General features: G+C 43.4%; 1 protein-coding gene across 1 annotated transcript in view; it reads left to right on the top strand.

Moving 5' to 3' along the window:
* Positions 1 to 21,055, top strand: part of LOC146352817 (stimulated by retinoic acid gene 6 protein-like) — a 38,226-nt gene extending 17,171 nt beyond the window's left edge. The window contains exons 8-18 of the mRNA XM_084834935.1: positions 2,556 to 2,623; positions 5,024 to 5,135; positions 6,628 to 6,790; positions 8,340 to 8,415; positions 8,670 to 8,751; positions 9,865 to 9,913; positions 10,013 to 10,130; positions 13,334 to 13,453; positions 17,566 to 17,729; positions 19,218 to 19,364; positions 19,833 to 21,055. Of these exons, the coding sequence (XP_084691061.1) occupies positions 2,556 to 2,623; positions 5,024 to 5,135; positions 6,628 to 6,790; positions 8,340 to 8,415; positions 8,670 to 8,751; positions 9,865 to 9,913; positions 10,013 to 10,130; positions 13,334 to 13,453; positions 17,566 to 17,729; positions 19,218 to 19,364; positions 19,833 to 19,927 (1,194 nt within the window). The 3' untranslated portion in view covers positions 19,928 to 21,055. The remainder of the gene's footprint in view (positions 1 to 2,555; positions 2,624 to 5,023; positions 5,136 to 6,627; positions 6,791 to 8,339; positions 8,416 to 8,669; positions 8,752 to 9,864; positions 9,914 to 10,012; positions 10,131 to 13,333; positions 13,454 to 17,565; positions 17,730 to 19,217; positions 19,365 to 19,832) is intronic.
* The last annotated feature ends 2,988 nt before the right edge of the window (positions 21,056 to 24,043 follow it).

Below are 24,043 nucleotides of genomic sequence, written 5' to 3'. Positions count from 1 at the left end.
GGCTGGTCCATGAAGTCACGAAGAGTTGGAGGCGACTGAACGAATAAACAACAAAATTGTATTGAAATTGTAATTTCTTTTAAATTTTTTGTGTTAAAAAATTATACTGTGTTTTATTTTATGGTTTGCAATTTTTGTGAACTGCCCTGAGACTTTTGGCTATTGGGCGGTATAGAAATGATATAAATCATCATCATCTATGCTGTTATATGCATATACATTTATCCTTCTTCCTGGACCACCAGTTGCGAAACTGCTCTGGGAAAAGTGAGAGATGTATGTCACAGGCACAAACCAATTGGCCCCCTCCACTGCTGATCCCCCTCCCCCACTCCATAATACACTGGAAACTTTCAGAACTCAGGACAGTAAAGAGCCTTAAACCACTTCAGATGCAGTGCTACATTTGCCTTCACCCTTATACAAGAATGCTGGGTGTTTGTATGAATCTGTACCCATTCTCTGGGAAGGGAGAATGGAAAGGGAGCTACAAGAAGCCTTCTTATTTTTATTTATTTTATTTTTATAAATGAAATAAACAATACCAAAATTACCAACAACCTAATCAATACTTCAATTTCCCAACAGTACAATATTCTAATGAGGACACCACAATAACAAAGAGAGAAGAAAAAAGAGAGAAAGAAAAAAGAGAAAATGGGGAAAGGGGAGGAGGAAAGGAAGTGAAGAAAAAAAATTCCCTCCCCTGTCCCTCCCCCTTAAAAAATTAAGTTTAAACTCCAACACCCCCTGGCCTCCGATGCCATTCTATTTTAAAAACTATATCTATAACCTTAACAATTTTACAGTTTAATAAATTTACATTTCTATATCATATCAATCTTATATCAAGGAAACAGGTCTACAATTCATTCCTAAAAGCCTATATTATTATTATTATTATTAATAAATAAATAAATAAATATATAGTATTATATAATAATAAAACTTGCTATAAACCTTCAACCATCAGTAATAAGTTTTATACTAGATATATTATCTATTTAAAAATAAAAAATATAAAGAAAGACAAGAAAAAATAAAAGAGAAAAGAGAATAAACCAATGGGGTTGTGACAGAATTCTCATGCATTTTTACGATAAGCCAAGCCGCCGCCATTTCATGATTTAAAAACTTCTTCATCTGACCTTCAGACATAATACAAAGTGTAGCAGGATATTTTAAATAATATTGTAAGTTCATTTGTTTTGCCATATTCTTTGCCTTGTTAAATTGCCTTATTTTATTCGCCACCTCTTTGATGTAGTCTGGGAATAACATAACTTTATCTTGTTTCCAGGAAAGGCTTCCAGCCTCCCTTGCCAAGCGTAGGATATAATTCTTTGTGGAGACTTTTGCAAATTGAACTATGATGGTGTAATCAGTCCCTTTAGCATTTGGCACACACAATGCCTGCTCAATATCAAGTAAATAATCAGAGGAAATAGGGAGTATCTCATGCAAAAGTTTATCCACAAAAATAGACAATTTTACAACATTAGGCAGATTTTTAATCCCAATAATCCATACATTGGATCTTTTCGTGAAGGCCTCCAGTTGAGAGATTCTATCAGGGATATTTTTAAAACAAATTTGTGACGTAGTTTCATTTCCTGCCACTCGGTTTTCAAGCTCAGTAATTTTCCTCTCCATTTTTTGCCATGATGCATTAATTAAATCTACAGCTCCTTGCAGGGCGGTGATGGAATTTTGGATTAAATCCAGCCTTTTGACTTGCTCCGTAAATTGCAAAGATAACATATTTATCAGCGTAAATAATTCCCCTATATCTTCTGTCTTCTTCTTTTTTGAGACAGAGGATGCGGGGGGGGGGGTAGATGCCAGCTCCCTCCTTCTCTTCGGCACAGACATGTTTCTCTCAAACAGATCTTACGGGTCCTCAGATGTTCTCAAATATTGTTAACGTTTCTTAAATCATCCCTTGGAGGTTGTTGATATTTCTTAAAGCATATATTATTATGGAACATGTCAGCCCTGTTTTCTCCTATATAATAGGAGTCTCAGTATGGCTTTTTGCGTTGGTAAAGCTCTGGGGAGATAATCCTGGAATCCAGCCCTCCCACTATCGCATGGGAGTTACCTTTCTCCAAGATGTTGTCGAGAGCTGTTGCCTTGCCCCCACCTTTCCATTCCAGGGGGGAGATGAAAAGGTTTTTCAACCTTTTAAAAAGCTGTTTGAGAAAGCTCCCACGGAGACCCATGGGAAGATACCAGAGCGACATCGGTCCCAACCGGAAGTCGCAAGGCTTCTTGAAGGTTTCTTCAAGCTTGATAATTTTGGAGACTGTATTCATGTTTATGTTCTCCCAAAAACTTCTAAATTGAACAGAGAACCACAGTTCTTTATGAATTATTTTACTTAAATACGTGCTTCGCACCCGCCCCTCTGACACTTTCTCATGTTCTTGATTTCAAGCTGTGCTCTTCCTAACTGCTCATCCTTCAGAGGATCAACCCTCCCCCTTATTTTTGAGTCTGTCAATTGAAAAGTGTGATCGTTGGAATATTAAGTAGCTCTTTCCTTCTCTCGACAGGAGACGCCTTTCCTAGAGGTACATCAGGGTCAATATGTCCAGCAACTGATGAAGAAGCCTCCACTGGAGTAAGGAGGGTCATTCTTTCCAGGGGCATTTTCCTTTTCAATGTGAAAAACAAAACAAATGGCAGAATCTTTTTCCCAGGAGGTCATATACTCCAACTGTTCCTATGTTCATGTCTCTGTCCCTGGTAAACCACTGTCCCTAGTTTGCCCATATTTTGCCTTTGGGGGAGTTGTTTGGGATACCTTTTTAAAATGTTGCTACTGTCCACGCATATGCATGAGACTTCTTCAGGGGCCTGTCTATATGGGAGGTTTTCTCTGATGCTGCTGTGGCTTAAAGTTGTTAGGGACACATGACGTCATGGCCACTCTGCAACCACCCTGGAGTTTATCTGTGGGGAAGCCGCATTTTTCAGAGTACCTTTAGTCTGTTGCTTTTCTTTAATTCAGTTCCCCTGTGGTTCAGCTGCTGTTTGCCCATCCCTCCACTTTAAATTTGGTATGATCAGGCATTCCTAAGGGTGTGTCTTTCACCTACTCCTGCCCTCTGTAACCTAGGTAACTAAAGTAACTCACCTGCCTTTCCAGCACATCAAAGCCCTATAGTGCTCTTTTGAGCCTTCAGAATTGCCCTGCACTCCCATTGTGGGAATAGTTAGCCTCAATTATTATGCACTTCTCTGATATTTGTGTTACTTCTCTTCCCCATGTTGTGTTAAATCGCTTTCCTGCTTCTCTGATGCAAAAGAGCTTTATTGGAGTGGTGATCTGGCAAGGTCTCGGGATCATGGGAGCCTGCTATTGCGGGCAGGGAGAAAGAGCCCAGAGAAGGAGAAACGGGTGGTGGTGGAAGCTATAACTCCGTGACAGTTTGCTGGAATGGGGCAAAATTGGGGGCAGGGGGATGCTCACAGGGGGAGCCTTCAGATGCCATACAGGAGAATCAGGGATTTTGGTTTCTTCATGCAAAAGTGGGGATGCCTGGACAGGGGCAGGAAACAAGCCTCTGTCATTTGTTGAACAGCCCCTGCCAGGTTGATGACATTCTGTTCTACTCCCCCCACCTCATCCAGAAGTATGTTCCTTTCAAGTGCTGCATGACCCATGACAACCGGATTTTAAAGGTACGGTACACTAGGGTTTTCTTGCTTCATGTGTTCCTGACGGACCAAAGCCAATTCCATGAAAATCCAGATAATGCTCCAATGCGTTTCTCATTCCGTTGTTGTGAAGATTCCTCCTAGGTTTCAGCGTTTTCTCCTGGGCTTCTCCTTGTTAAACATCTGAATGGGAGATGGATGCATCTTGACTCTAGTGCACGTGTAACTATGGAAATGAATCCACATGGACGCAACAAACCAGCACACTACTTCTCTTCCATCCTCTCTATCCAGTTAATAACTGTTGCTGAATATGCCATATGCCTGCAGCCATCTTATAACGATGATCCTTTTGGAGATTAAAGCTGCAATCCTATGCACACGTACCTGGAAGCAAGCCCCATTGAACTCTGTGGGATTTACTTCTGAGTAAAGATGTATAACATCGTGCTGTAAATGTTCTATCAGTCTTAATTAAGGAAATGGTTATGAACTAATGAACCCTGTTTAAGGAGGCAGGGCAAACAGCACAGGTTGTTGCAGAGCACAGGAATGTGGAGAAGGAGCAGGGATCAGCTGGGGATACTCCTTGGGTGTGGAGAAAAGGGCATTATAAATATGTGTCTCTGTTTTCATCTGCGAAATGTTGGAGTGTAAAACTGTTTCACCACAAATAAGGGTCTGGATGAAGGTGTTTTTGTTCATCCATAATTGGCCAGTCCTACTTACCCTTAGATCTAGTGCTAAACATAAGTCAGAGCAGCCTTCTCTAACCTGGTGCCCTCCAGATGTGTTGGTCATGTTGGCTGGGAATTATGGGAGTTGAGGTCCCAACACATCTGGAGGCTGGGGAAAGCTGAGCCAGAGCATATTGACTCCCTCACCTCCAATTTCCCTTTCCCTCTGTGTCTTAGAGCTGTGTTTCCTGATAGGCTAGCTCCGCCTTTTCCAACCTGGTGCCCTCCAGATGTATTGGACTACATCTCCCAGTATCTCCCAGCCAGCCATGTAGTCCAACGCATATGGAGGGCATCAGGTTGTAGGAAGCAGGGCTAGCTTGTATCTTATCCACCATTCTTTGGCAGGGGAAGATAGCATTCATTGACTGACAATCAACATACTAAGATGGCCCAGGGGTGGCCAAAGCCTAGAGATGCTGGTTCACAGTTGAGAGCAGGCACCTGCTGAAAATAAGGCTTTATCTGGGTCAACATTTTGTATCAGAGGTGGAATTAGAAGGAGAGTAGATCATGAGAAGGGAAGTATTCCAGTATTCCAAGAAGCACTTTCTGATGGCAAATCACCCTCCCATGGTTGCCCATCTCCTCCGTGTTACTCATATATTCTTCCTTGCCAACAGGCAACCTCAGAAAACCTGGTTCCAGAGGAATGTGTATGAATGGGATCCTTACTTTCAGTTTCCCAGCAGAATGATCAATATGGCTATGCTTGCCATAATCTGCCTCTACATGGTAAGTAAAAGTTCTGCATAGTATTTGAGAGTGTCTGTTCCTTCCTGGGTGGATAAACTCTTCAGGGTGCTGCATTCCTCTGCATAATACCTTTCCGCACACAAACTTATAGAAAATGATTGGGTTCTCTGAGTTAGAGAACAGCAACTGAATTAAGGGTGTGATCCTATCAACTGCATCCTTGGTGATCATAAGCCCCTGAACTTGGAGGCTTATGATCATCCTAGGCAGGGTGAGAGGAGCGGTGGAGGCAATCTTCACCTCCCAGTCCTTCTGCCCTGCAGTTTTCGCAAGAGAGGCTTTTCAGCTTGTCCAGTGAAGGCGTTTCAGGGGGGAGGGAAGAGAGGGGCAGAGGCTCAGGATAGCTCATATCCTGGCCTCTCCAGTCTCTTCCCCTCCCCGCCCACTGAAATGCCTCCTTTCCCCCTCTCCGAGGTCAAGTTCCTGACCTTGGAGGCCAGGCAGAGCAGTTCTTTCTGCGCCAGCTATGAGCGGGAGGAGGAGGGGGAAACTCTCCCCAGATGCTGTCTGGGGGCAGTAGGATTGCTCTCTTAATGAGTTTAACTTTTCCCAGAGGAAGTTGTGGGGGAGTACTGCAGGAAGAGTTTCCTTTGGAAATGTTAAGGCAAACATCCCCAGGCAAATGTGTGGGGACAAGCCCATCAAGACTTTGTTGTTTACTACCAAGTACCAGGCTATATAAACAGCAGGACATAGAGTGGCAAATTTGCAAAGCAGAAAGGCGGGTAGGTTTGCAACAGACATTATTTGTAAAGTGAGGAAGTGATGCCTGTCATCAGGGCAGGAACAAGGCCATTGTGGAAAAGAAAGGTTTCAAAATGCTGTGAAATTACTGAAGGAATATTCTTTCAGGCTATAAATTGTACTTCTGCATACTAGAAGATGGTTTAAAAATGTAAAATGCCACTCTCATTGATCTCCAAGTATTTATTACATTTATATCCCACCTTTCTTCCATCATGGAACTCAAGCTGGCTACATGTGGTTCCCAGGTGGGTCTCCACTTTGTGCACTGACCAGACCCAGACCTGCTTAGCTTCAGCAAAATGACTGCCTCATGTGCCCTGGGACCACACATGAGCATAGCTTTCTTTTTTCAGCTTTTTTCAGCATGTCCTTCCATCATCTATTTTGTGTGTGCGGTGGTGGTGGTGGTGGGGTCCTGTGATACTGGTGTGGGAAGGATTCATGCTATTCTCATGTCTTCCTTGGTTCCCTCCAGGATGTGTGGGATACAGCTAGAGAGAAATGGCATCAATGATACTCTTGGTGCCATAGGAGCCAGCCCTATGAATCAGGCCTCATGGATAGACATTCTTAATGTGCTTTCTTCTACGTGAAGCATTCATGACTGGACTGTAGATCTTTAAAACAATCCACCTGTAGGGATTTGCAGTATGAAATATTTTAGGGGGGAAACTGTCAGCAAGGTATCTAAACAGCTTTATTTTTTTATCCATTTGTCTTCCAGTTTGTTGTGATGGAGTTTTATGTTTACAAGCTTGTTTCACATGCGCTGAAAACTCTGGAGTCAGATTTTGAGATGTTTACTGCTTCCAGCAACATATCCAGCAACACATCAGGCATAGTTGCAAGTATCCAGCACCTGAAAGACTTTATTGATGTCACAGAAGGTACAGGCATGGTGGTCTCACACTTCTAAAACCAACCTGTGATTTATTGAGTGTGAGCATGTTGGCCACAAAAATAATGTGGGTGGTTAGATTTGAGCAACTTTTCACACCTATTTCTTGCACTGCCTATGTATATTATTCAAATGGAAAAGCTACAATTTAATGTACTTCCAATTTAAAATTGGCTCTCTCCCACTAGTATTGCTCTCATGTGTACACAAATAGTTTGAGAGAGGCTCAAAGGCGTGTGGAAACTCAGAGTGATTAAAAGCAAACATACCATTTAAGTCATGGGATGGGACACTGGAATTTGCCATCTTGGCCCCTGACTGTTTTTCTGGGCAGGATAGACAAATTCCTGCTCCTGGGCTTGGTCCATGAGGTCTTTCATTCTTCCAGATGCTGGGCTTAAGCTGAGGCTTCCTTCAAGGACCTCTCCCAGTTAACTAGTTCATAAATAATCTAGAGTTAAGGATGAACAGTGAGGTGGCCAAGTTTGCTGACAACACCAAATTATTTAGGGTGGTTCAAACAAAATGGGATTGTGAAGAACTCTAAAAAGGTCTCTGCAGACTGGGGGAATGGGCATTAAAAAGGCAAATGCAGTTAATTGTAAGCAAGTGTAAAGTGATGCACATTGGGGCCAAAAATCCTAACTTCATATATACGCTGATGGGGTTTCTGCTGGCAGTGGCTGGCCAAGAAATGGATTTTGGGGTTGTGGTGCATAGCTTTATGAAAATAACACAGACTTGTGGCTGCTGTGAAAAAGACAAATTCCATGTTGGAGATCATTAGGAAAGGAATTGAATATAAAACTGCCAATATCATAATGCCCTCATACAAATCTGTAGTGTGACCACACTTGACATACTGTGAACTGTCCTGATCACTGCACCTCAAAAAAAGTATTGCAGAGCTGAAAAAATGCTACTGCTCTCATGTCCTGCTTGTGGGTTTCCCACAGGCCTCTGGTTGGCCACTGTGGGAACAGAATACTGGATTAGGTAGGCGTTTGTTCTGTTCCAGCATGGCCCTTATGTTTTTATGTTCCTATGTTCTCAGGCTGGGGAGAGCTTCTCTCTCTCCCCCGCCTCTCCCCCAACACTCCTCCTCCTCCTCTGCCTTAGAACAGCTTTCCCAACCTTGGGTCCCCAGATGTTGTTCGACCATAATATCCATCATTCCCAATCAGCACAGTCAGTGGTTGAGGATGATGGGTACTGTACTGTATTGACATCTGGGGAACCCAGGTTGGGAAAAGCTGCCTTAGATCCTGCTCATGCTGAGAAGGCAACATGAAACAACAGCCTAGAATGTGTACATGAGGCCCATAGTGGGGTCTACTCACATTTTCTCTTGCACATCTTCAGTTTCACCTCCAGTTGGAAAAACAGTTCAGTCTGAAAAAGGGGGAAGGTGGAGAAAAATGGTTCTGAAGCTTACAAGTACCTTCCATACCTGTGAAGGCAGGTTACTGTCAGGGGTTTGTTGTGGGGACTGGGGTGTAGAAAGGATAAGACCAAGATGATGGTTGCTTGTCCCACAGGTGTTTGGATTGTCACTACCATCACTGCCTGTCTGACCTGTGTCAGCTATGTGTTCCACATCTTAGCCTGCTACAGGTATGGATATATTTTATCCCTGAGTTTGTGACAAAGTGTACTTCTGCCAGAGGCATCGGCATGGGATGAGGGTTTTGAGATCACTGGCCCACCTGAGCAGCTTCCCGTTCACAGGGCAGCCTTCCTCCAGTCACATGACTCAGCTGAAAAGTGTTAGTCTCTGAAGCCATCCATGAGGCCTAGAAGCTTACATTAAAAAAACGAATGCTGAAATTTTGGCTCAGATTTTAAAGAATGATAATGCTTTTTCCTAGAAAGCACATGAAGCGGCTGTGGGCAGGACAGAAGCAATTCCTTCCACTGGTTTTTAGCAAATGTTCATCTTCTCAAAGTGTGGTGAGTTCTCACTTTTCTGTTGATCTAGGTAGGACCTACACACCCTTTTGTCTGCGAGGCACTGCTATGCCTGTGTGTGTGTGTGTGTGTGTGTGTGTGTGTTTTAATTCAATTGCTGCTCTGTGGGGACACCTTAATTAATACAGTGCAGTATCCACTGTATTTATAATGCAATCAAGTGCCACGTGCCAGTACATAATGTAATTGAGGGAGATGTAGGAGTTTCAAAGTTCACATGTATTTTATCATACGTTAAACCACAGTGTAGTGCTGCAATTGTGGTAGAAGTGGTGGGCTGTGCAGCCATTTTGGTTTGCTTTCCCACCCCAAGCACAGCCAATATTGCATTGCCAAGTAACAGCACATAAGCGGGCCGCATCAGTAGTGGTACCCACCCTCTAGAACACCCTTCCATGTGTTGTTCAAGAGACAGAAAGTGCTTTAAACTCCTCTTGAAAATGTATTTGTTTAACCAAGCTTTCCCTGACTTGTACTGGATTATGATGCTTCTCCATTTTATGATTGTCTTGTTGTAATGGTTTTATGTATTAACTGTTTTTCTTGTTCATTCACTGCTTGTTTATTGTTTTTATACAGTATTTTATGTATATTGTGAACCACTTAGAGATCTTAGGATATTAAGCATTATAAAAGTAGTGTGTATATATATATATATATATATATATATATATAAATAAATAGCAGGGTAGCTGCATGTGCACCTTTGCAGTTCTGCAGGAATGTGGGCTTTAAAATAATTTGTGTGGTTATTCACAGCTCTGCAGCTCTGTAGGTAAACAGTGGAAAATAATCTTTAAAAAATAAATAAAAATCACAGATTTCCTGTCTGCAAATTTTCCCCACCCCCAAGTCAGCTCAGAAAAAGCAGCTTGTCTTCCTAGCAAGCTGAAACCTTAAAAACCTTTTAAAAAGTTGTTGATAACTGGTGTTTATGTATAGACATTAATTGCTTCAGTAAAGAATATGGTCCATTGAAGGATTTTCATTAGAGATGCAGGTCATGCTACATATATGTATTTATTTTCCATGATATAGGTGGACCCTATCATATATAAACTTCTCTCTGTTTAACTTATATTTTAACCTTAACAGGCTGCAATAGCAAGATACTCTGGTTGGCAAATTGCATACATACTATGGGGTACGTGGAAGTCTATGTTGTGGACAAACATTTTTCACTACTTATTGGGGTTGCCCCTTTGTCTCCTTTTTAATTGTTCACTTGTGCTTTCTTTCCTAGGATACCTGATCATCCACACGGTGCAGTGCCTCTTTGGAGTGATGCTCATGTACAGTTTCGTTTTGCCCATAAGGAATGGTCGGGGGATAGAAATGGTTAAAAGTTTGGGAACTGGAATGTAAGTGCCCTCCATTTTAGCAAGTGCTAGTATAATATAGTGGCTGAGAGAGTGAGCTGTGAACCAGGAAGTTGTTCAGTCATAAATTTACTAGGTGGCCTTAGGCAAAGCATTCTCTCTCAGCCTTATCTTTCCTCCCAAATCTGCAATATATTTGTTTCATTCTAATTCTCATGGAGGATAAGGCTATCAATGGTTACTGGTCCTGATGGCTATATGCCACCTCCAGTATCAGAGGCAGTATCCCTATGTACATCAGTTGCTGGGAGACATGGGCGGGAGGGTGCTGTTGCACTTGTGCCCTGCTTGTGGTTTCCTGGTCAACAGCTGGTTGGCTACTGTGTGAACAGAATGCTGGACTAGATGGACCTTGGTCTGATCCAGTATGGCTCTTCTTATGTTCTTATGTACCCTTCCTCTAAGACCTTCAGAGTATTATCCTCACAACGCCCACATTATGCTCACAACATCCCTGTGAGGTGAGGTGGGTTAGGTGAGAGGTGACCGGCCCAAGGTCACTTAGCAAGCTTCATGACTAAGTACGACATGCAGAAGGCCCCAGGTTCAATCCCTGGCATCTCCAGGTAGGGCTGGGAAAGACTTGTGCCTGGAAACAAAGAGCTGCTGCCAGTCAATGTAGACAATACTGAACTAGACGGAGCAGTTGCCTAACCCAGTATAAGGCAGCTCCTTGGGGAGGGATGGGAGTCGAGAAGGGATATAGCTCTGTGGCAGAGCACATGCTTTGCATGTAAAAGGTCCCAGCTTCAATATTTGGCATCTCCAGATAGAACTGGGCAAGGCTTCTGTCTGAAGAGCTGCTGACAGTCAGTGGTCTGACCTGGAACGGACCAGGGGTCTGACCTGGTCTAAGGCAGATTGTTCCTATGTTCCACTGTAACCTGGGTCTTCCGGGATCTAAGTAGACACTGTAGCCATTATATTTCCCCCCACCCTTTTCCTCTTCTTTTGTTTTGTTGAAATTCCACAATAAAAAAATCATTAAAAACGAAGAAAGAAAAACAAACAAATAAAATTATATCACCCTGGCTCTTAAACATATCTTCAGCATTGCTGCTAGGGATCACCAGGGCTAGAACTGGGACCCTTTTAAATTGCTATCCTGTCTGGTGAGCTGCTGGGCTACATTATAATACTGACCTATCTTACAGGGCTGCTGTCATAATTACAACCAGTGGATTGCTTAAAGTGCTACAGAAACCCAATTATTAGGTAGAGACCTTATTTAAAAAGCTGGAGGATTCCATTTCTCTCTCAACACCATCAGCTTATTCATGCATTCATTCTGCACTGTCAGAAAAATGACCCAGGACTGCGCAAATGATATATATTTATGCTCCCCATTAACAAAAAGGAGGTGCTCTGTATGTATCATCAGCAAAGGTATAGAAAAAAATACATAGAGGTATCTTTAAAACATGCCAATTAGAACATATTAGTCGTGCTTGTAATCCTGGTGACCCTGTTTCTGGGAGATCAAACACATGGTTTAGGGGCTTTGATGCCCACAATCCAGACATATAGAGTGTTCCTGTCTGTTCAGGTCTTCTGCCAGTCCATAGGGTCTGATGCAGGATGAGCTTCTCAGTTCTATGGAACAAATAATGATGGATGCCACCCCTTTATGCCTTTCTTCTGGAAATCTCAGAATCCACTGTCTGCTTTCATTTATTTATTTAATAATTAAAAGTATGCTTTTTATATATTTATAAAAAGTATGCTCAACTAGATGGACCTTTGGTTTGATCCAACAAAACAGTTCTTATATTCTTATTGACAAAATGAACATCATTATAATGTATGGGGCAGAGAGTGGGCCCTGCCCCATCCTATGTATTTTAAGGACTGCTTTGGTTGTGGTGGTGATAATGTGCCCTCTTGAGATATCTCTCAGCAGAAGCCAGGCTATCTGGTGTCAAGGGTGGAGGGCACTTGGGGAGTATGAAGGGAAAAGGCAACAGCAGGAAGATCTAGATTCCAGAGGGCTGGGGAGGGGGAGGATCCAACATCACCCCCACTCTCTCCAATGCCACATTCTGCTCCAGTGCCACATTCTGCTATTTAGATTGCGAATTACTTTAATTTGTGTTCCCTGTAAACTGTTTTGGGAGCTGTTATGGCTGAAACGTAGTAATATTAACAATAACAATAATGATGCAAGGAAGCCGTTCACATATGAGAGAAGGAAAAGAGAAGTACCGGAAACTCCAACTCTTCCTGGTTCCCAGCAGGCCCTGACCTGGGCAGGTACTTGCATACACTTCCCTCTCCTCCCGAATAGACTGATGAGTAACTAGCTGGGCACTTTGCTGGCCGAATTGAAACTCCTTCCTGGCAGACGGTCTCCTCTGTTTCTGCTGTCCTGGGGGTGATGAGGGGAGTGTCCAGGAGCCAGCCACAGACTGTGATGTCTGGGTCCAAAAGCTCTTCAGTGTCACTGGGAAAACAGAAATCTGCTGAAGGGAGGCAGTCCTGCTTCCCCTGCTCATCCTCCAAGGAGATCCAAGGTTCCAGGTCTGAGCAGATCTGAACCCTAACACTACCACCATCAGCACTTTCCCTTCGTGCACCTCGTACTTTCCCCCACTTAATGCTCTGGTTCTGGTTCTTTGTTCCTCACTCTCTGCTGCATTTGAAATTATATTTCTTTGTTTCTTTTCTCCTCCTCTCCCATCCCTTTCCTTCCTTCCTTCCTTCCTTCCTTCCTTCCTTCCTTCCTTCCTTCCATACATGATGCATACATACATACATGCTTGCACACATATATACATAGGCTCTCTCCTCCATCACCTATCATTCTGTTGGTTCATCCCTGCTTGTTTACTTCCTTGAGTGTTATTACCTGAAGGCTGGAGCAGCATCCTAGACTGACCCATATTTGGGAAGCAGGCGAAACAGTCACAGAGCAGTTTTTTCACACATGTGCAATTCTGTTTAGCTATTCTGGGAGGGATTTTTCTCCTGTTTTTATACTTGTGCCAACAATCTCTTGAGTTCCCAGGAGGATGCTTGTGCATGGGTTGTGCTGTTTTGGCTACATATGTGTCAGGACTCTCCCCGAGAGGTTGGGAAATAGAGGGAATGATACATATCTGAAGTTTTTTGATAGAGGGTCATGTCTTTGTCTTCAGCTTCCTTTTTGTTGTCTATAGGCTTTTAATACTATGCCTTTTCTGTTTCAGCCTCACAATTAGCATCGTCATTGGACTCATGCTGCTGCAGGTCCTGACAGCTACCAGCTTCTTTCTTCAGCCGAAGATTTTACAGAATGACAAGGAAAAGCCTTTGGCTCTTGATAACAGGTCATTGCCAGGATGTTGGGTGATCAGTTTTGGGTGGTGGTGGTGGAGGGATAAGTATCCCTACTCCTTATCCAGTGTAGGAGCAGGCAGGAGAAGCTTTTCCCAGCACTGCACTCTATGTGGAAAAAGGGTCCTGCTGATTAATTTCTGCCTCTCATGCAGTTGTTAAAGGAACCAGAGCTATGGCGAAAAAAAAGATGGCATTTGTACTAGGAAGAGCTACGCTTCCTCTTCTATAATCAAACCTGCTCTAGTGGAAGCTGTGCAAAGTGGGGATAGTTTCTGCCACTATCGGATAGGAGAAAACAGTAATCGTGGGATTCGCCACCACAACACCTCTCACCTGGTTCAGACTTGTAAGTGAACCCAAATTTATCAGTCTTCAGTCATTTATTGTTACAGTCAATGACCAGCATAGGAAATAAAAACATATAAAATTACACATAGAATGCATGAGATAAAATAAGATAAAAACATACTGTAAGATAAAATGGGGGAGAGAAATAGGGCAGTAGTATAAAGTTTGTGATCATACTGCAATCTCCCAAGGAGACTGGTCACAGAATCCCTGAGGTCAGTTCCTGGAGCGATTTGTGTGCCGGAACATAGAATTTGCCAACACTAAGAGCAGTGGCTGTATTTTGTTCAGAAAGAACAAAAAGACATAAAAAGCATCTTGAAGGACCTGGCCATTTTAATAAAAGAGGTTCAATACAAATTTTGCATAGGTTACAGTAAAAGGAGCAATACAGAAGAACATGAGTCACAGATTTGACCTCTCCAGAGTCACAGGGACACTTGTGTTTATGATTGGGGATTTTATGATATCTTCCAATTAGAAGTGCTGAGGGGAGGACATTGAAGCGTGCTAGTGTAAAGGCTCTATGACGCTTCTGGACCAGAATCATGGATAGATAGTTTGCTGGCTTATTTGGCTGGAATGCTCTGTCAGTTCAAATGTGGTTAGGGTTAGGCCTAGGTCATACTGGCATTCAACATCTGCAATATGTTGTTTGAGGATCATTCTGCTGTCTCATATCCCAGAGCAGTAAGGTAGCCCCAGGAGAGTCCAAATGCGTGGAGCTTTTGAGGCAGGGTTTGCTTCCAAACTGACTGAAAATCATCTTGTAGAATTGGCAGAGCTAAACCAGAGTATCTTCAGCCAAACATTGAAGATAGTGAGCCAAGCTCTAGTTTCGACCTTCTGAAGGCCCGTCTCCAGTTGCAGGGTGGTGCTTTGAACGCAGCGAGGAACTTGGAGAATGGCCCTAAGAACCCAGATTTAGAGAGAAGGGTGTAGGATTGTGCTGCCCTTTCCCACCATTCTTTTCTCCTGTGCAAATGCCCCATGCAATGCACTCAACCTGATGATATCATGACAAAGTTGTTGTTGTTCAGTCGTTCAGTCGTGTCCGACTCTTCGTGACCCCATGGACCATAGCACACCAGGCCTTCCTGTCCTGCGTTCTCTCCCGGAGCGTGCTCAAGTTCATATTCATTGCATCCGTGATGCTATCTAGCCATCTCATCCTCTGCCGTCCCCTCCTCCTTTTGCCTTCAGTCTTTCCCAGCATCAGGGTCTTTTCCAGGGAGTTTTCTCTTCGCACATGACAAAGTTAGACATGCCTAAAAGTAGGAGAGGGGAGAACTCAACACGGGACTGTTGTTTTCAGCAGCAGTTTTGCATTGTGTAACATCACTGCTTTAGAGAGCACCTTCTTCTCCCATATGAACCTCTCTAGCCATTAAGGTCTTCCAAACCACTCTGCTTGGGATGCTTTCCCTGCCTCCATGGAGGTTGGCATCCACTAGGAGAAAGGCTTTTTCAAGCATTGGCATCTTGCTTTTGGGACCCTTTCCCCTACCTAAGTCCATATAGCTAGATTGCCCATGGTTTTCCTAAGACAGATAAAGACCATTTTGGTTCTGCAGGCCTTTGGAGGATAACATTAATTGTCTCGCTTTTTTTCTTGGTTATGTTCTTGTGTTTTATATGTTATACTGATCAGATTTTTTTTTAAATGCTGATGTTAAAATCTGGATCATACAAGAGATTGTTATTGTAAGCCAGTTTAACTGGCCTTTTCTTGAGGGGAAAGGCACCAATGGAAGCTGTTTTCTAAGCCTAATTGCAGTGTGGTGGTGGTGGAGGGGCAAGAAGAGGAGGCTGTAGGCCAGATCCAAAGACACCAGGGGACAGATCCAGCCCACAAGTGGGTGGTTCCCTATTCTTACTTTGGATAGATAGACAGATATATCAGTCTACCCGTAAACTCAGTTTGAGAATCCTAATTATAATGGCTTGGCCTGATTTTATTTTAACCCAGGTTGGAGAAGGTCACACACAACTGGGAAACCTAGTAGAGTTGGGTAAGGGGAATCCACACAAGAGAGGGAAGGGGCTAGAGGGTACATGCTACCCTGCAGCTTGCTCTGGATTCGTAAACCTGTCTTTAATTGTAAGTCTGAAGACTAGAAGCAGTGTTGTTGTTGTTCAGTCGTTCAGTCGTGTCCGACTCTTCATGACCCCATGGACCATAGCACGCCAGGCCTTCCTGTCCTGCGCTCTCTCCCGGAGTGTGCTCAAGTTCATATTCATTGCATCGGTGATGCTATGTAGCCATCTCATCCTCTGCTGTCCCCTTCTCCTTTTGCCTTCAGTCTTTCCCAGCATCAGGGTCTTTTCCAGAGAGTTTTCTCTTCGCATTAGGTGGCCAAAATATTTGAGCTTCAGCTTCAGTATCTGTCCTCCCAATGAGCACTCAGGGTTGATTTCCTTTAGGATGGACTGATCTGACCTCCTTGCAGTCCAGGGGACTCCTAAGAGTCTTCACCAGCACCACAGTTCGAAAGCATCAATTCTTTGGCGCTCAGCCTTCCTTATAGTCCAGCCCTCACAGCCATACATTACTACTGGGAAAACCATAGCTTTGATTAGACGGACCTTTGTCGGCAAGGTGATGTCTCTGCTTCTTACTATGCTGTCTAGGTTTGCCATAGCTTTCCTCCCAAGGAGCAAGCGTCTTTTAATTTCATGGCTACAGTCACCGTCTGCGGTGATCTTGGAGCCCAAGAAAGTAAAATCTGTCACTGCTTCCATTTCTTCCCCTTCTATATGCCAGGAAGTGATGGGGCCAGATGCCATGATCTTCATTGTTTTAATGTTGAGTTTCAAACCAGCTTTTGCACTCTCCTCTTTCACCCTCAACAAGAGGCTCTTTAGATCCTCTTCGCTTTCTGCCATTAGGGTGGTATCGTCTGCATATCGGAGGTTGTTGATAATTCTCCCAGCAATCTTAATTCCGACCTGTGATTCATCCAGCCCGGCGTTTGTCATGATGTACTCTGCATATAAGTTAAATAAGCAGGGTGACAATATGCAGCCTTGTCGTACTCCTTTCCCAATTTTGAACCAATCGGTTGTTCCATGTCTGGTTCTTACTGTTGCTTCTTGACCCTCGTACAGGTTTCTCAGGAGACAGGTAAGGTGGTCTGGTACTCCCATCACTTTAAGAATTTGCCACAGTTTGTTGTGATCCACACAATCAAAGGCTTTAGCGTAGTCAATGAAGCAGAAATAGACATTTTTCTGGAATTCTCTTGCTTTCTCCATGATGCAGCGAATGTTGGCGATTTGATCTCTAGTTCCTCTGCCTCTTCGAAACCCAGCTTGTACTTCCGGTAGTTCTCGGTTTGCATACTGCTGAAGCCTAGCTTGTAGGATTTTGAGCATCACAGCTTATGGCTTCACTGAGTTACGCAAGCCCCTTCGCCACAACAAGGCAGTGATCCATGAAGGGGATCAATTCAGTGTAAAACAGCAACAATTGTTCCTTTTTCATTAAGTCCATATACCACGGATGGGGCACCATTTTAATCTTGAGGGCTGAAGTGGCCCCAGCACTAGTACATCAGGGTTCACATGCCAGCATGCATGGCCACCGCCAAAGTGAGTGTGGCCACTGCATTCCTACATTCTCTCTCTCTCTCTCTCTCTCTCTCTCACACACACACACACACACACACACCATCCTCACTCCCTCATACACATACATACACACTGGCATATACCAATGTTAAACTCTCCTGTGGTGATTTATTCTTATTTTTAGGAAAGTGTTCCACAATTTCAACTACTTTTTATTCTTCTACAATGTGATGCTGGGGCTGAGTGCCTGTCTGTTCCGGCTGTTATGCAGTGTCATCGTAGGAGCCTGGCTGATTGCGCGGATAGACAGGACCATAATGCCCAAAGGCTATGAAGCAGCTGACATGGGTAAGAGCCTGGGCTGCTCTAGGGTCCTTAGGCTGGAAGGTTCTCACACGTTCCAGACTTAAGCAAACAAGCAAACCCACAAGCAATCAAAAGAACCTATTAATGCTGCATACTCTAATATATAAATCAAATAAAGGTTTAGTTGATTAATGAATGAGGGCTAATTTTAATCAGTGGGGTTGCAGGTTAAGGATGCACCTTAATCTCCAACGGCAACTATTCTGCAACTGTCACTGATAAATCACTATCCTTATTCTTGCCTTTTGTGGATGCATTCTTGAAATGTTTGTAGTGATAGTTGCTAGAGGTGTTGCCATTCTCTAGGGATCAGCCTCTCTCTTGAACTGTAGCAGTGAAAACTCTGAGCGCGTGCTGTGGGATACATCTTGTCTCTAGCACATATGCATGAACATTAAAAAGCCATATGCTTAGCTTGCTGTTTAATTAGCAGGAGGCTGGAGCTACTCCCCTATGAGCAAAGGTTACAAAATTTGGCGCTTTTTAGTTAAGAAAAAAAATGAGTAGAGTGGGGCATGATAGAGGTATATAAGATTACGCCTGGTGTGAAGAAAATGGAGAAAGACAAGCTTTTATTCTTCCCATATCATATTATGGAATTCACTTCCACAAGATGTAGTGATGGCCACCAGTTTGGATGGCTTTTAAAAGAGATTAGACAAATTTATAGAGGATAAGGTTATCAGTAGTTACTAGTCATGCTGGCTATATATTACCTCCAGTATCGGAGGAAGTGTGCCTCTAGTCACTGGGGAACATGAGTGGAAGGGTCCTATTGTGCTCGTGTTCTGCTGGTGGGCTTTTCATATGTATCTAGTAGGCCACTGTGGGAACAGTATACTGGACTAGACAGGCCTTTGGTCTGATCCAGCACGGTTCTTATGTTTGTATAACCTGAGGTCATCCAATGAAGCTGAATAGTGAGAAATGCAGGTCACACAAAAGGAAGCACTCCTTCACACAGTGACACAGTTTGCACAAGCAAAACAAACTACCATGGCTTAAACCATGGTGGCTTGTTGTGAGCCATGTGGTTGCCAGGCACGATTTGCATAGTCCCTGCCCAGCTATGGCTTACTGTGTCATCCAAACCCAGGTGACATGGTTTGATGGAAGGTTAAACAACCCTCAAATGGCCTGTGGGCTTTTGTAGGGTTATTTGAGGGTTGTTTAACCCTACAACAAGCCATGCCACCCAGGTTTAGACAACACAATAAGCTGCCACTGTGGCTTGTTTTGATTGTGTGAACTGACTCAGTGCATAGTTAAGTATCAGAATGTGTCTCTGTATATGAGTTGCTGGGGAAGAACAGATTTTAACTCGGTTCCCATCAACAGAAGTCTGTACTAAACAGTACATCACACTAGTGTCCTACAGAAATGTTGCGACTGTCTCTGAGTATAACAGATAGAGTTTGCCATTGCTAGCTGTACTCTGCATGACTAGAGGAATTATTATTTTCACTGCAGGATTCAGGACATGGATTGGGATGCTCTTCCTTGACCACCATCACACAAATCCCACCCTTGTCTGCTTTTGCCACATTCTTGTGGCTCAAACCAGAGAGAGACAACAGCAAAGAAGCACCTATTACCAACACTTCAGGAATGTAACAGGTAGACCTGAGTGTGGTTGACATGTTATGGTAAATATTAGGAACATGGTCATTGCTGTCATTTATTGATAATGCTTAAATGTTTTAAGATGCCAGTAGGAAATGTCAGAAAAGTGGACATTTACAGATAGATCTCAAAGTTATTTCTTCTAATTTTTACTATTGTGCTATTTCTTCTAACTTATAGATGTTGGCATTTACTAAGACATGTTCCATCTGTAAAATGTACAGGTTAGGAACTATCTATTCCATCAAAGCAATGGGAAATGTGGGGGGATAATGGTGGCAGCATGCTTGACTCATCCCACAGCCAGAGACAGCAGGTAGGGTGTTTAAAGTGGTGGTCACTCATAAGTGTTCCTCCTGTGACTCTTCCACCTAGGTCTCTGTGCCATCAAGGGAAAGGGGGTTGGAGTAAGTTGATACAGAAATATTTGGAATTAAACACTGATGCCTTGTTTTATTTTAGATTTTAGGGTATCAAACAAATCCAGGACAAGATGGCTGCTGCTATATACACTTCTAAATAACCCTAGTCTCTCAGCACTCAGGAAGTCAAAATAACAGATTTACTCTATGGATGTGCCACTGAATTATTTTACTTGACTACTTCTAGAGATGCAACAGAACCAAAATAAAAACTCCTGGAGACTGCATTATAGCATCCTTCATAAGCAGCTCCCTAACACCGAATCAGTCCATTGGTTCGTCAGGATGAGTCTACTGTGATTGTCAGCATTGGGTCTTTCCCAGTTCTGTTACCTGCTACCTTTTAACTGAACAGTTTAGGAATTGGACCTGGGACTTTCCGCATGAAAAGTAAATATTCTAACATTGAGTGGCTTGTGGAACCCATTTTGTTTTGTTTTTTGCTAGATCCTAGAGATCCATCAACTGGAGCCTGGTGCAAAAGAAATATACTTAGAATTTAAAAATTCCTGATCTCAGGAATTTGTTTTGAGTACAAGAACTGAACAGAACTCACGGTCCTTCCACACAAAAATAAACTTCTGCCTACTCCAACTTTCTTAATTTCACCAACATAATTTAGGGGCTGGGAGGAGGGAGTGATTTTGTTCTTGCCATTGTTAAACAATTGGGGGTCAGAAATCCTTGTTCATCTACTGAACATCATTCAGAGATCTAGTAGATCTCAATTTACCTTATGCCCACTCCAGGACACAAATGGGAGAAATGCTAGCTCAGATGTCACTACGGGTGTATGAGAAGATATTTGAATAAATACCTGTTATGGCTTACTTGCTGTCATCTTGTTTCTCCTGTGTTACGTTTCCACTACTTTATTTGTAGGGGTCCAGTGAAGCCCATCTCCAGGTGATTTGGGGTCAGATTATCTGGCTGTTGCAGTCAATATAACTCTGAAATGTTTATCCTCCCCCTGCAAAAAATATATCAGAACTGCTATCAGAAGTGACATTATGTCACTATACATGCTGGTGATCTCACAACACACACTAATGATGTCACCATTACTGTTTCCATGCATGAAAAGGGCCATACTTCAGCAAGCCATATGCTCATATACATTTGGAAGTCATCTGAAATAAAAGCTTTATGACTTGGTAAAATGTTGTAAGTTGAAATGGGTTTTTAGAAATCTTGCTGGTTTTTAAACTGCAAAGTACTTGTGTGTATTTATATGCAAATAAATACTTGCTGACTGACTATGACAAAAGGCAGACATCATCGTTGTTGTTGTGCCATAGATGTTTATAGCACATTATTCTGCAGCATGCAAGGACTACAAACAAAACTTGCTGGCACTATGAATACTAATTATCCAGAAGAACAAGTTGTGACACATGGTGTTAATAATCTGTTCCTATCAGAGAGAGAAAAAAAATGCTCTGCTGAGGACACACTTTCTCACTCTCTGAATTTTCTACTGCTGTTCATGATGTCCTAGAGAAGATGCAGCCACAATTCCATCTGTCCATTGTCTACTGGAAGTTCATCACAGGAGTAGATCTGTTGGCAGCCTTGTCAGATTCTGGAATAATCTCTGGCCCTGGGAACATAACCAATCAAGCATGAACCTGCACTAATGACCAAATTACAGGTTACACAGAGTTTCATGAAACTCCTGCTGCTGCTGCTGCTTTACAATACAAAATAGCGCTTGGATGCTACAATCAGGAATAGAAGAAAGGCAGGTGGGGAGAGGTGCTTCACCCTTTTCCTGCTGCCAATTTTTCCTCTCAAAACTGTCATGACTAGAGTAGTTATCAGTAGCAGGTCTTAGAGTGAAGTGTTTTGGTTTCCCACACACTTGTCAACTGACTTTTTACTCTTTTAACAGGAGCACATGGCCATACTTATTGGCAGGCATACCACAAGTCAAGCACCAAAGTAGAAGTGCCACTATAATGCACACTAAATATGTTTGAGTGACTTGGCACAAAACTAAGCTTGGTTTGATCATTTTTTCTCTCCATTCCCTGTCTTAGCCACCAAGGAGAAGCCTGGCCGACTGAAGCGGAGACTCCCTTTGGTCTGTTGCCTGGCTGGCCTGAACAGGTGCCCTTGAATGAATGACAAAAGCACACAGGAGGACAAAAAGACAGGCGAGCTGAGGGGAAATGCAGGCAACTGCTCTCACAGTGCTTCTTCCTTTGCACTTGCCCAGTGGAGGAGCAAGCAAGAAAGGCATGAGTGCAGGACAGCGAGTGACCTGAGGTGAATCACAGAGAGTGGAGAAATGAAATGTGGGAGAATTAGGCCCTTAGGAGACAAAAGGCGGGAAAGCTGGAAAGAGAGGTAGGCAATTCTAAGTGAATCATGGAGCAAACCACACCCAGCTAAGGAGGAAGGGGAGCTGCTATTGGATCCAGATTTAAGCTGGATCAGCTGTGCTGGTGGAGGAAAATTTCCCCACCATCTACTTCCCACAGCCAGACCTTCCAGCCCCCTGAAAATGCTTCTCAGAGAGTCAAGAGTTCCAGCTGAATGGGGTGAGCTGTGGTCAGGGGAGAGCCCCAGAAATCAGGTGGAGGGACCTTCCACAAGCGGAACCCATCCTCTAGTTGAAGGCAAATCCTGGATCCATCCCCCAGGTGTGTCTCTTAAAGAGTCCAGTCACACGTACCACATCTTCTGCCAGTGCTGCCCCACAAGACAAAAGCTGTGGCGACTTATGGGGAATAGTGGTAGGTGCAGCCATCTTCTTTCCTCAAGAATGCCCCTGGTCATGATGATGCTATATACAGTACATCATCACATTGCTCTCTCAGCAGCACACAGAGAGATGACATAACTGCCATATAAGCAGCAATGCCCTCACTGGGCTTAATTTTGTTTCTGGCATTTAAATCTCTGAATAATGACAAGCATGGGCAAGATGTGTGCCTTCAGTACTCCCACAAGTTCAACAAACATCCTGAACCCTATGCAGGTGTTCACATCCCCCCTCCTCAGTTTTAGCCCTCACAAGAGCAGGCTGAACGCCTGCATAGGGGTTTAGTTTTGAAGACAAAATTGTAGTGAAACCAGTGTAGTGAGTGATCTTATTATGGCAAATGTGTCAGCGCCAGAAACTATCAGGATAACAGCTTGTTTCTGTTCCGGACCCTCTATCTTGTTTGCTTCAAGATAAAATGAAAGCCTCTCGGCACGTGAAATCCAGGAGGCTGGCTGACTGACACCAAACTCTTCACTATGCTCCAGAGCAGCCATTTTAAGCACAGTCTGCTCAGGAGGAAGGCCTTATTCAGACTGCTTACCAGCAAAGCAAAGTCACACTAGAGCTGGGCTGAATCCCCTCCCTTCCCAATATTCGCAGGATCATTTGTACCCTGTGAAAGTGAGGTTAATATTCAGCAACTTTTGGGGAGAGGGGACACATTTCTAAATTTTTTTCCTTTACCCTAGGCTTCAAAATGAAGTGAACGACTTTTTCCTCAACAACAGAAATACCTTGCTGCTGCTTCAAGTGGGGATTCAGTAGCTGCTCTGGTTCCTTTCAAGACAAAACACCCATGGGAACTACACTAAGTGATGATGCAGTGTCATTCCTGGGGGCATTGTGGGGTGGAGATGGCTGCCCCTGTTGGTGTTTTTGTTGTTGTTTGAAAGAGAGAGAGAGAAAGTGTAGTGAGTTTGTTGGTGAGCAATAAGGTGGACTTTACAGCATTCGTATATTCTGTTGGTACCTACCTAGAGACCTGTGTAGTTTGCCTAGCTGGCAGCTTTAGTTAATAAGGAGCATGGGCCTTTCACACAGGCTAGTAAATTACAGCTTCACCTTGAAGCTATTGTGGCTGGCTGTATGATCTCATGAAGTGAAAGAGATATGGGTCTTGTTCTATTCCTCCTGTAAGAAGCAAAAGAGAGCCCCCCCCCCCCCTGCTTCTTTGGAGAAGGGGGAGAGGCATTGCCTGTCTGCTCATGAGCTAGGGACATCTAGCATGCAAGCTTATAAAATCCAACCTGCAGGCTTTGTCCTTTGGTCTAGTTCCAAGGGGGAATATGCATGCTACCAGCTTGGAGAACTTTTGCCGGTCCTAGGGGAATGACTTCTGGGCTAGATCTACACTACTGCTTTATAGCGATATTGAAGTGTGCTGATAATTGTTGGGGCACATTACACATTCGATATACTGCTTTTGTAGTGTTATTTCCTGCTTTTTATTCCACATTATCCGGTATACCACAACAAATGTC

The sequence above is a fragment of the Heloderma suspectum genome, chromosome 2 (assembly GCF_057233095.1).
Source record: "Heloderma suspectum isolate Gila_16-S chromosome 2, 16-S_ref, whole genome shotgun sequence".
NCBI classification, from domain to species: Eukaryota; Metazoa; Chordata; class Lepidosauria; order Squamata; family Helodermatidae; genus Heloderma; species Heloderma suspectum.
Note: the sequence above shows the minus strand (reverse complement) of the source record. Positions and strands in the feature narration are given on the sequence as shown.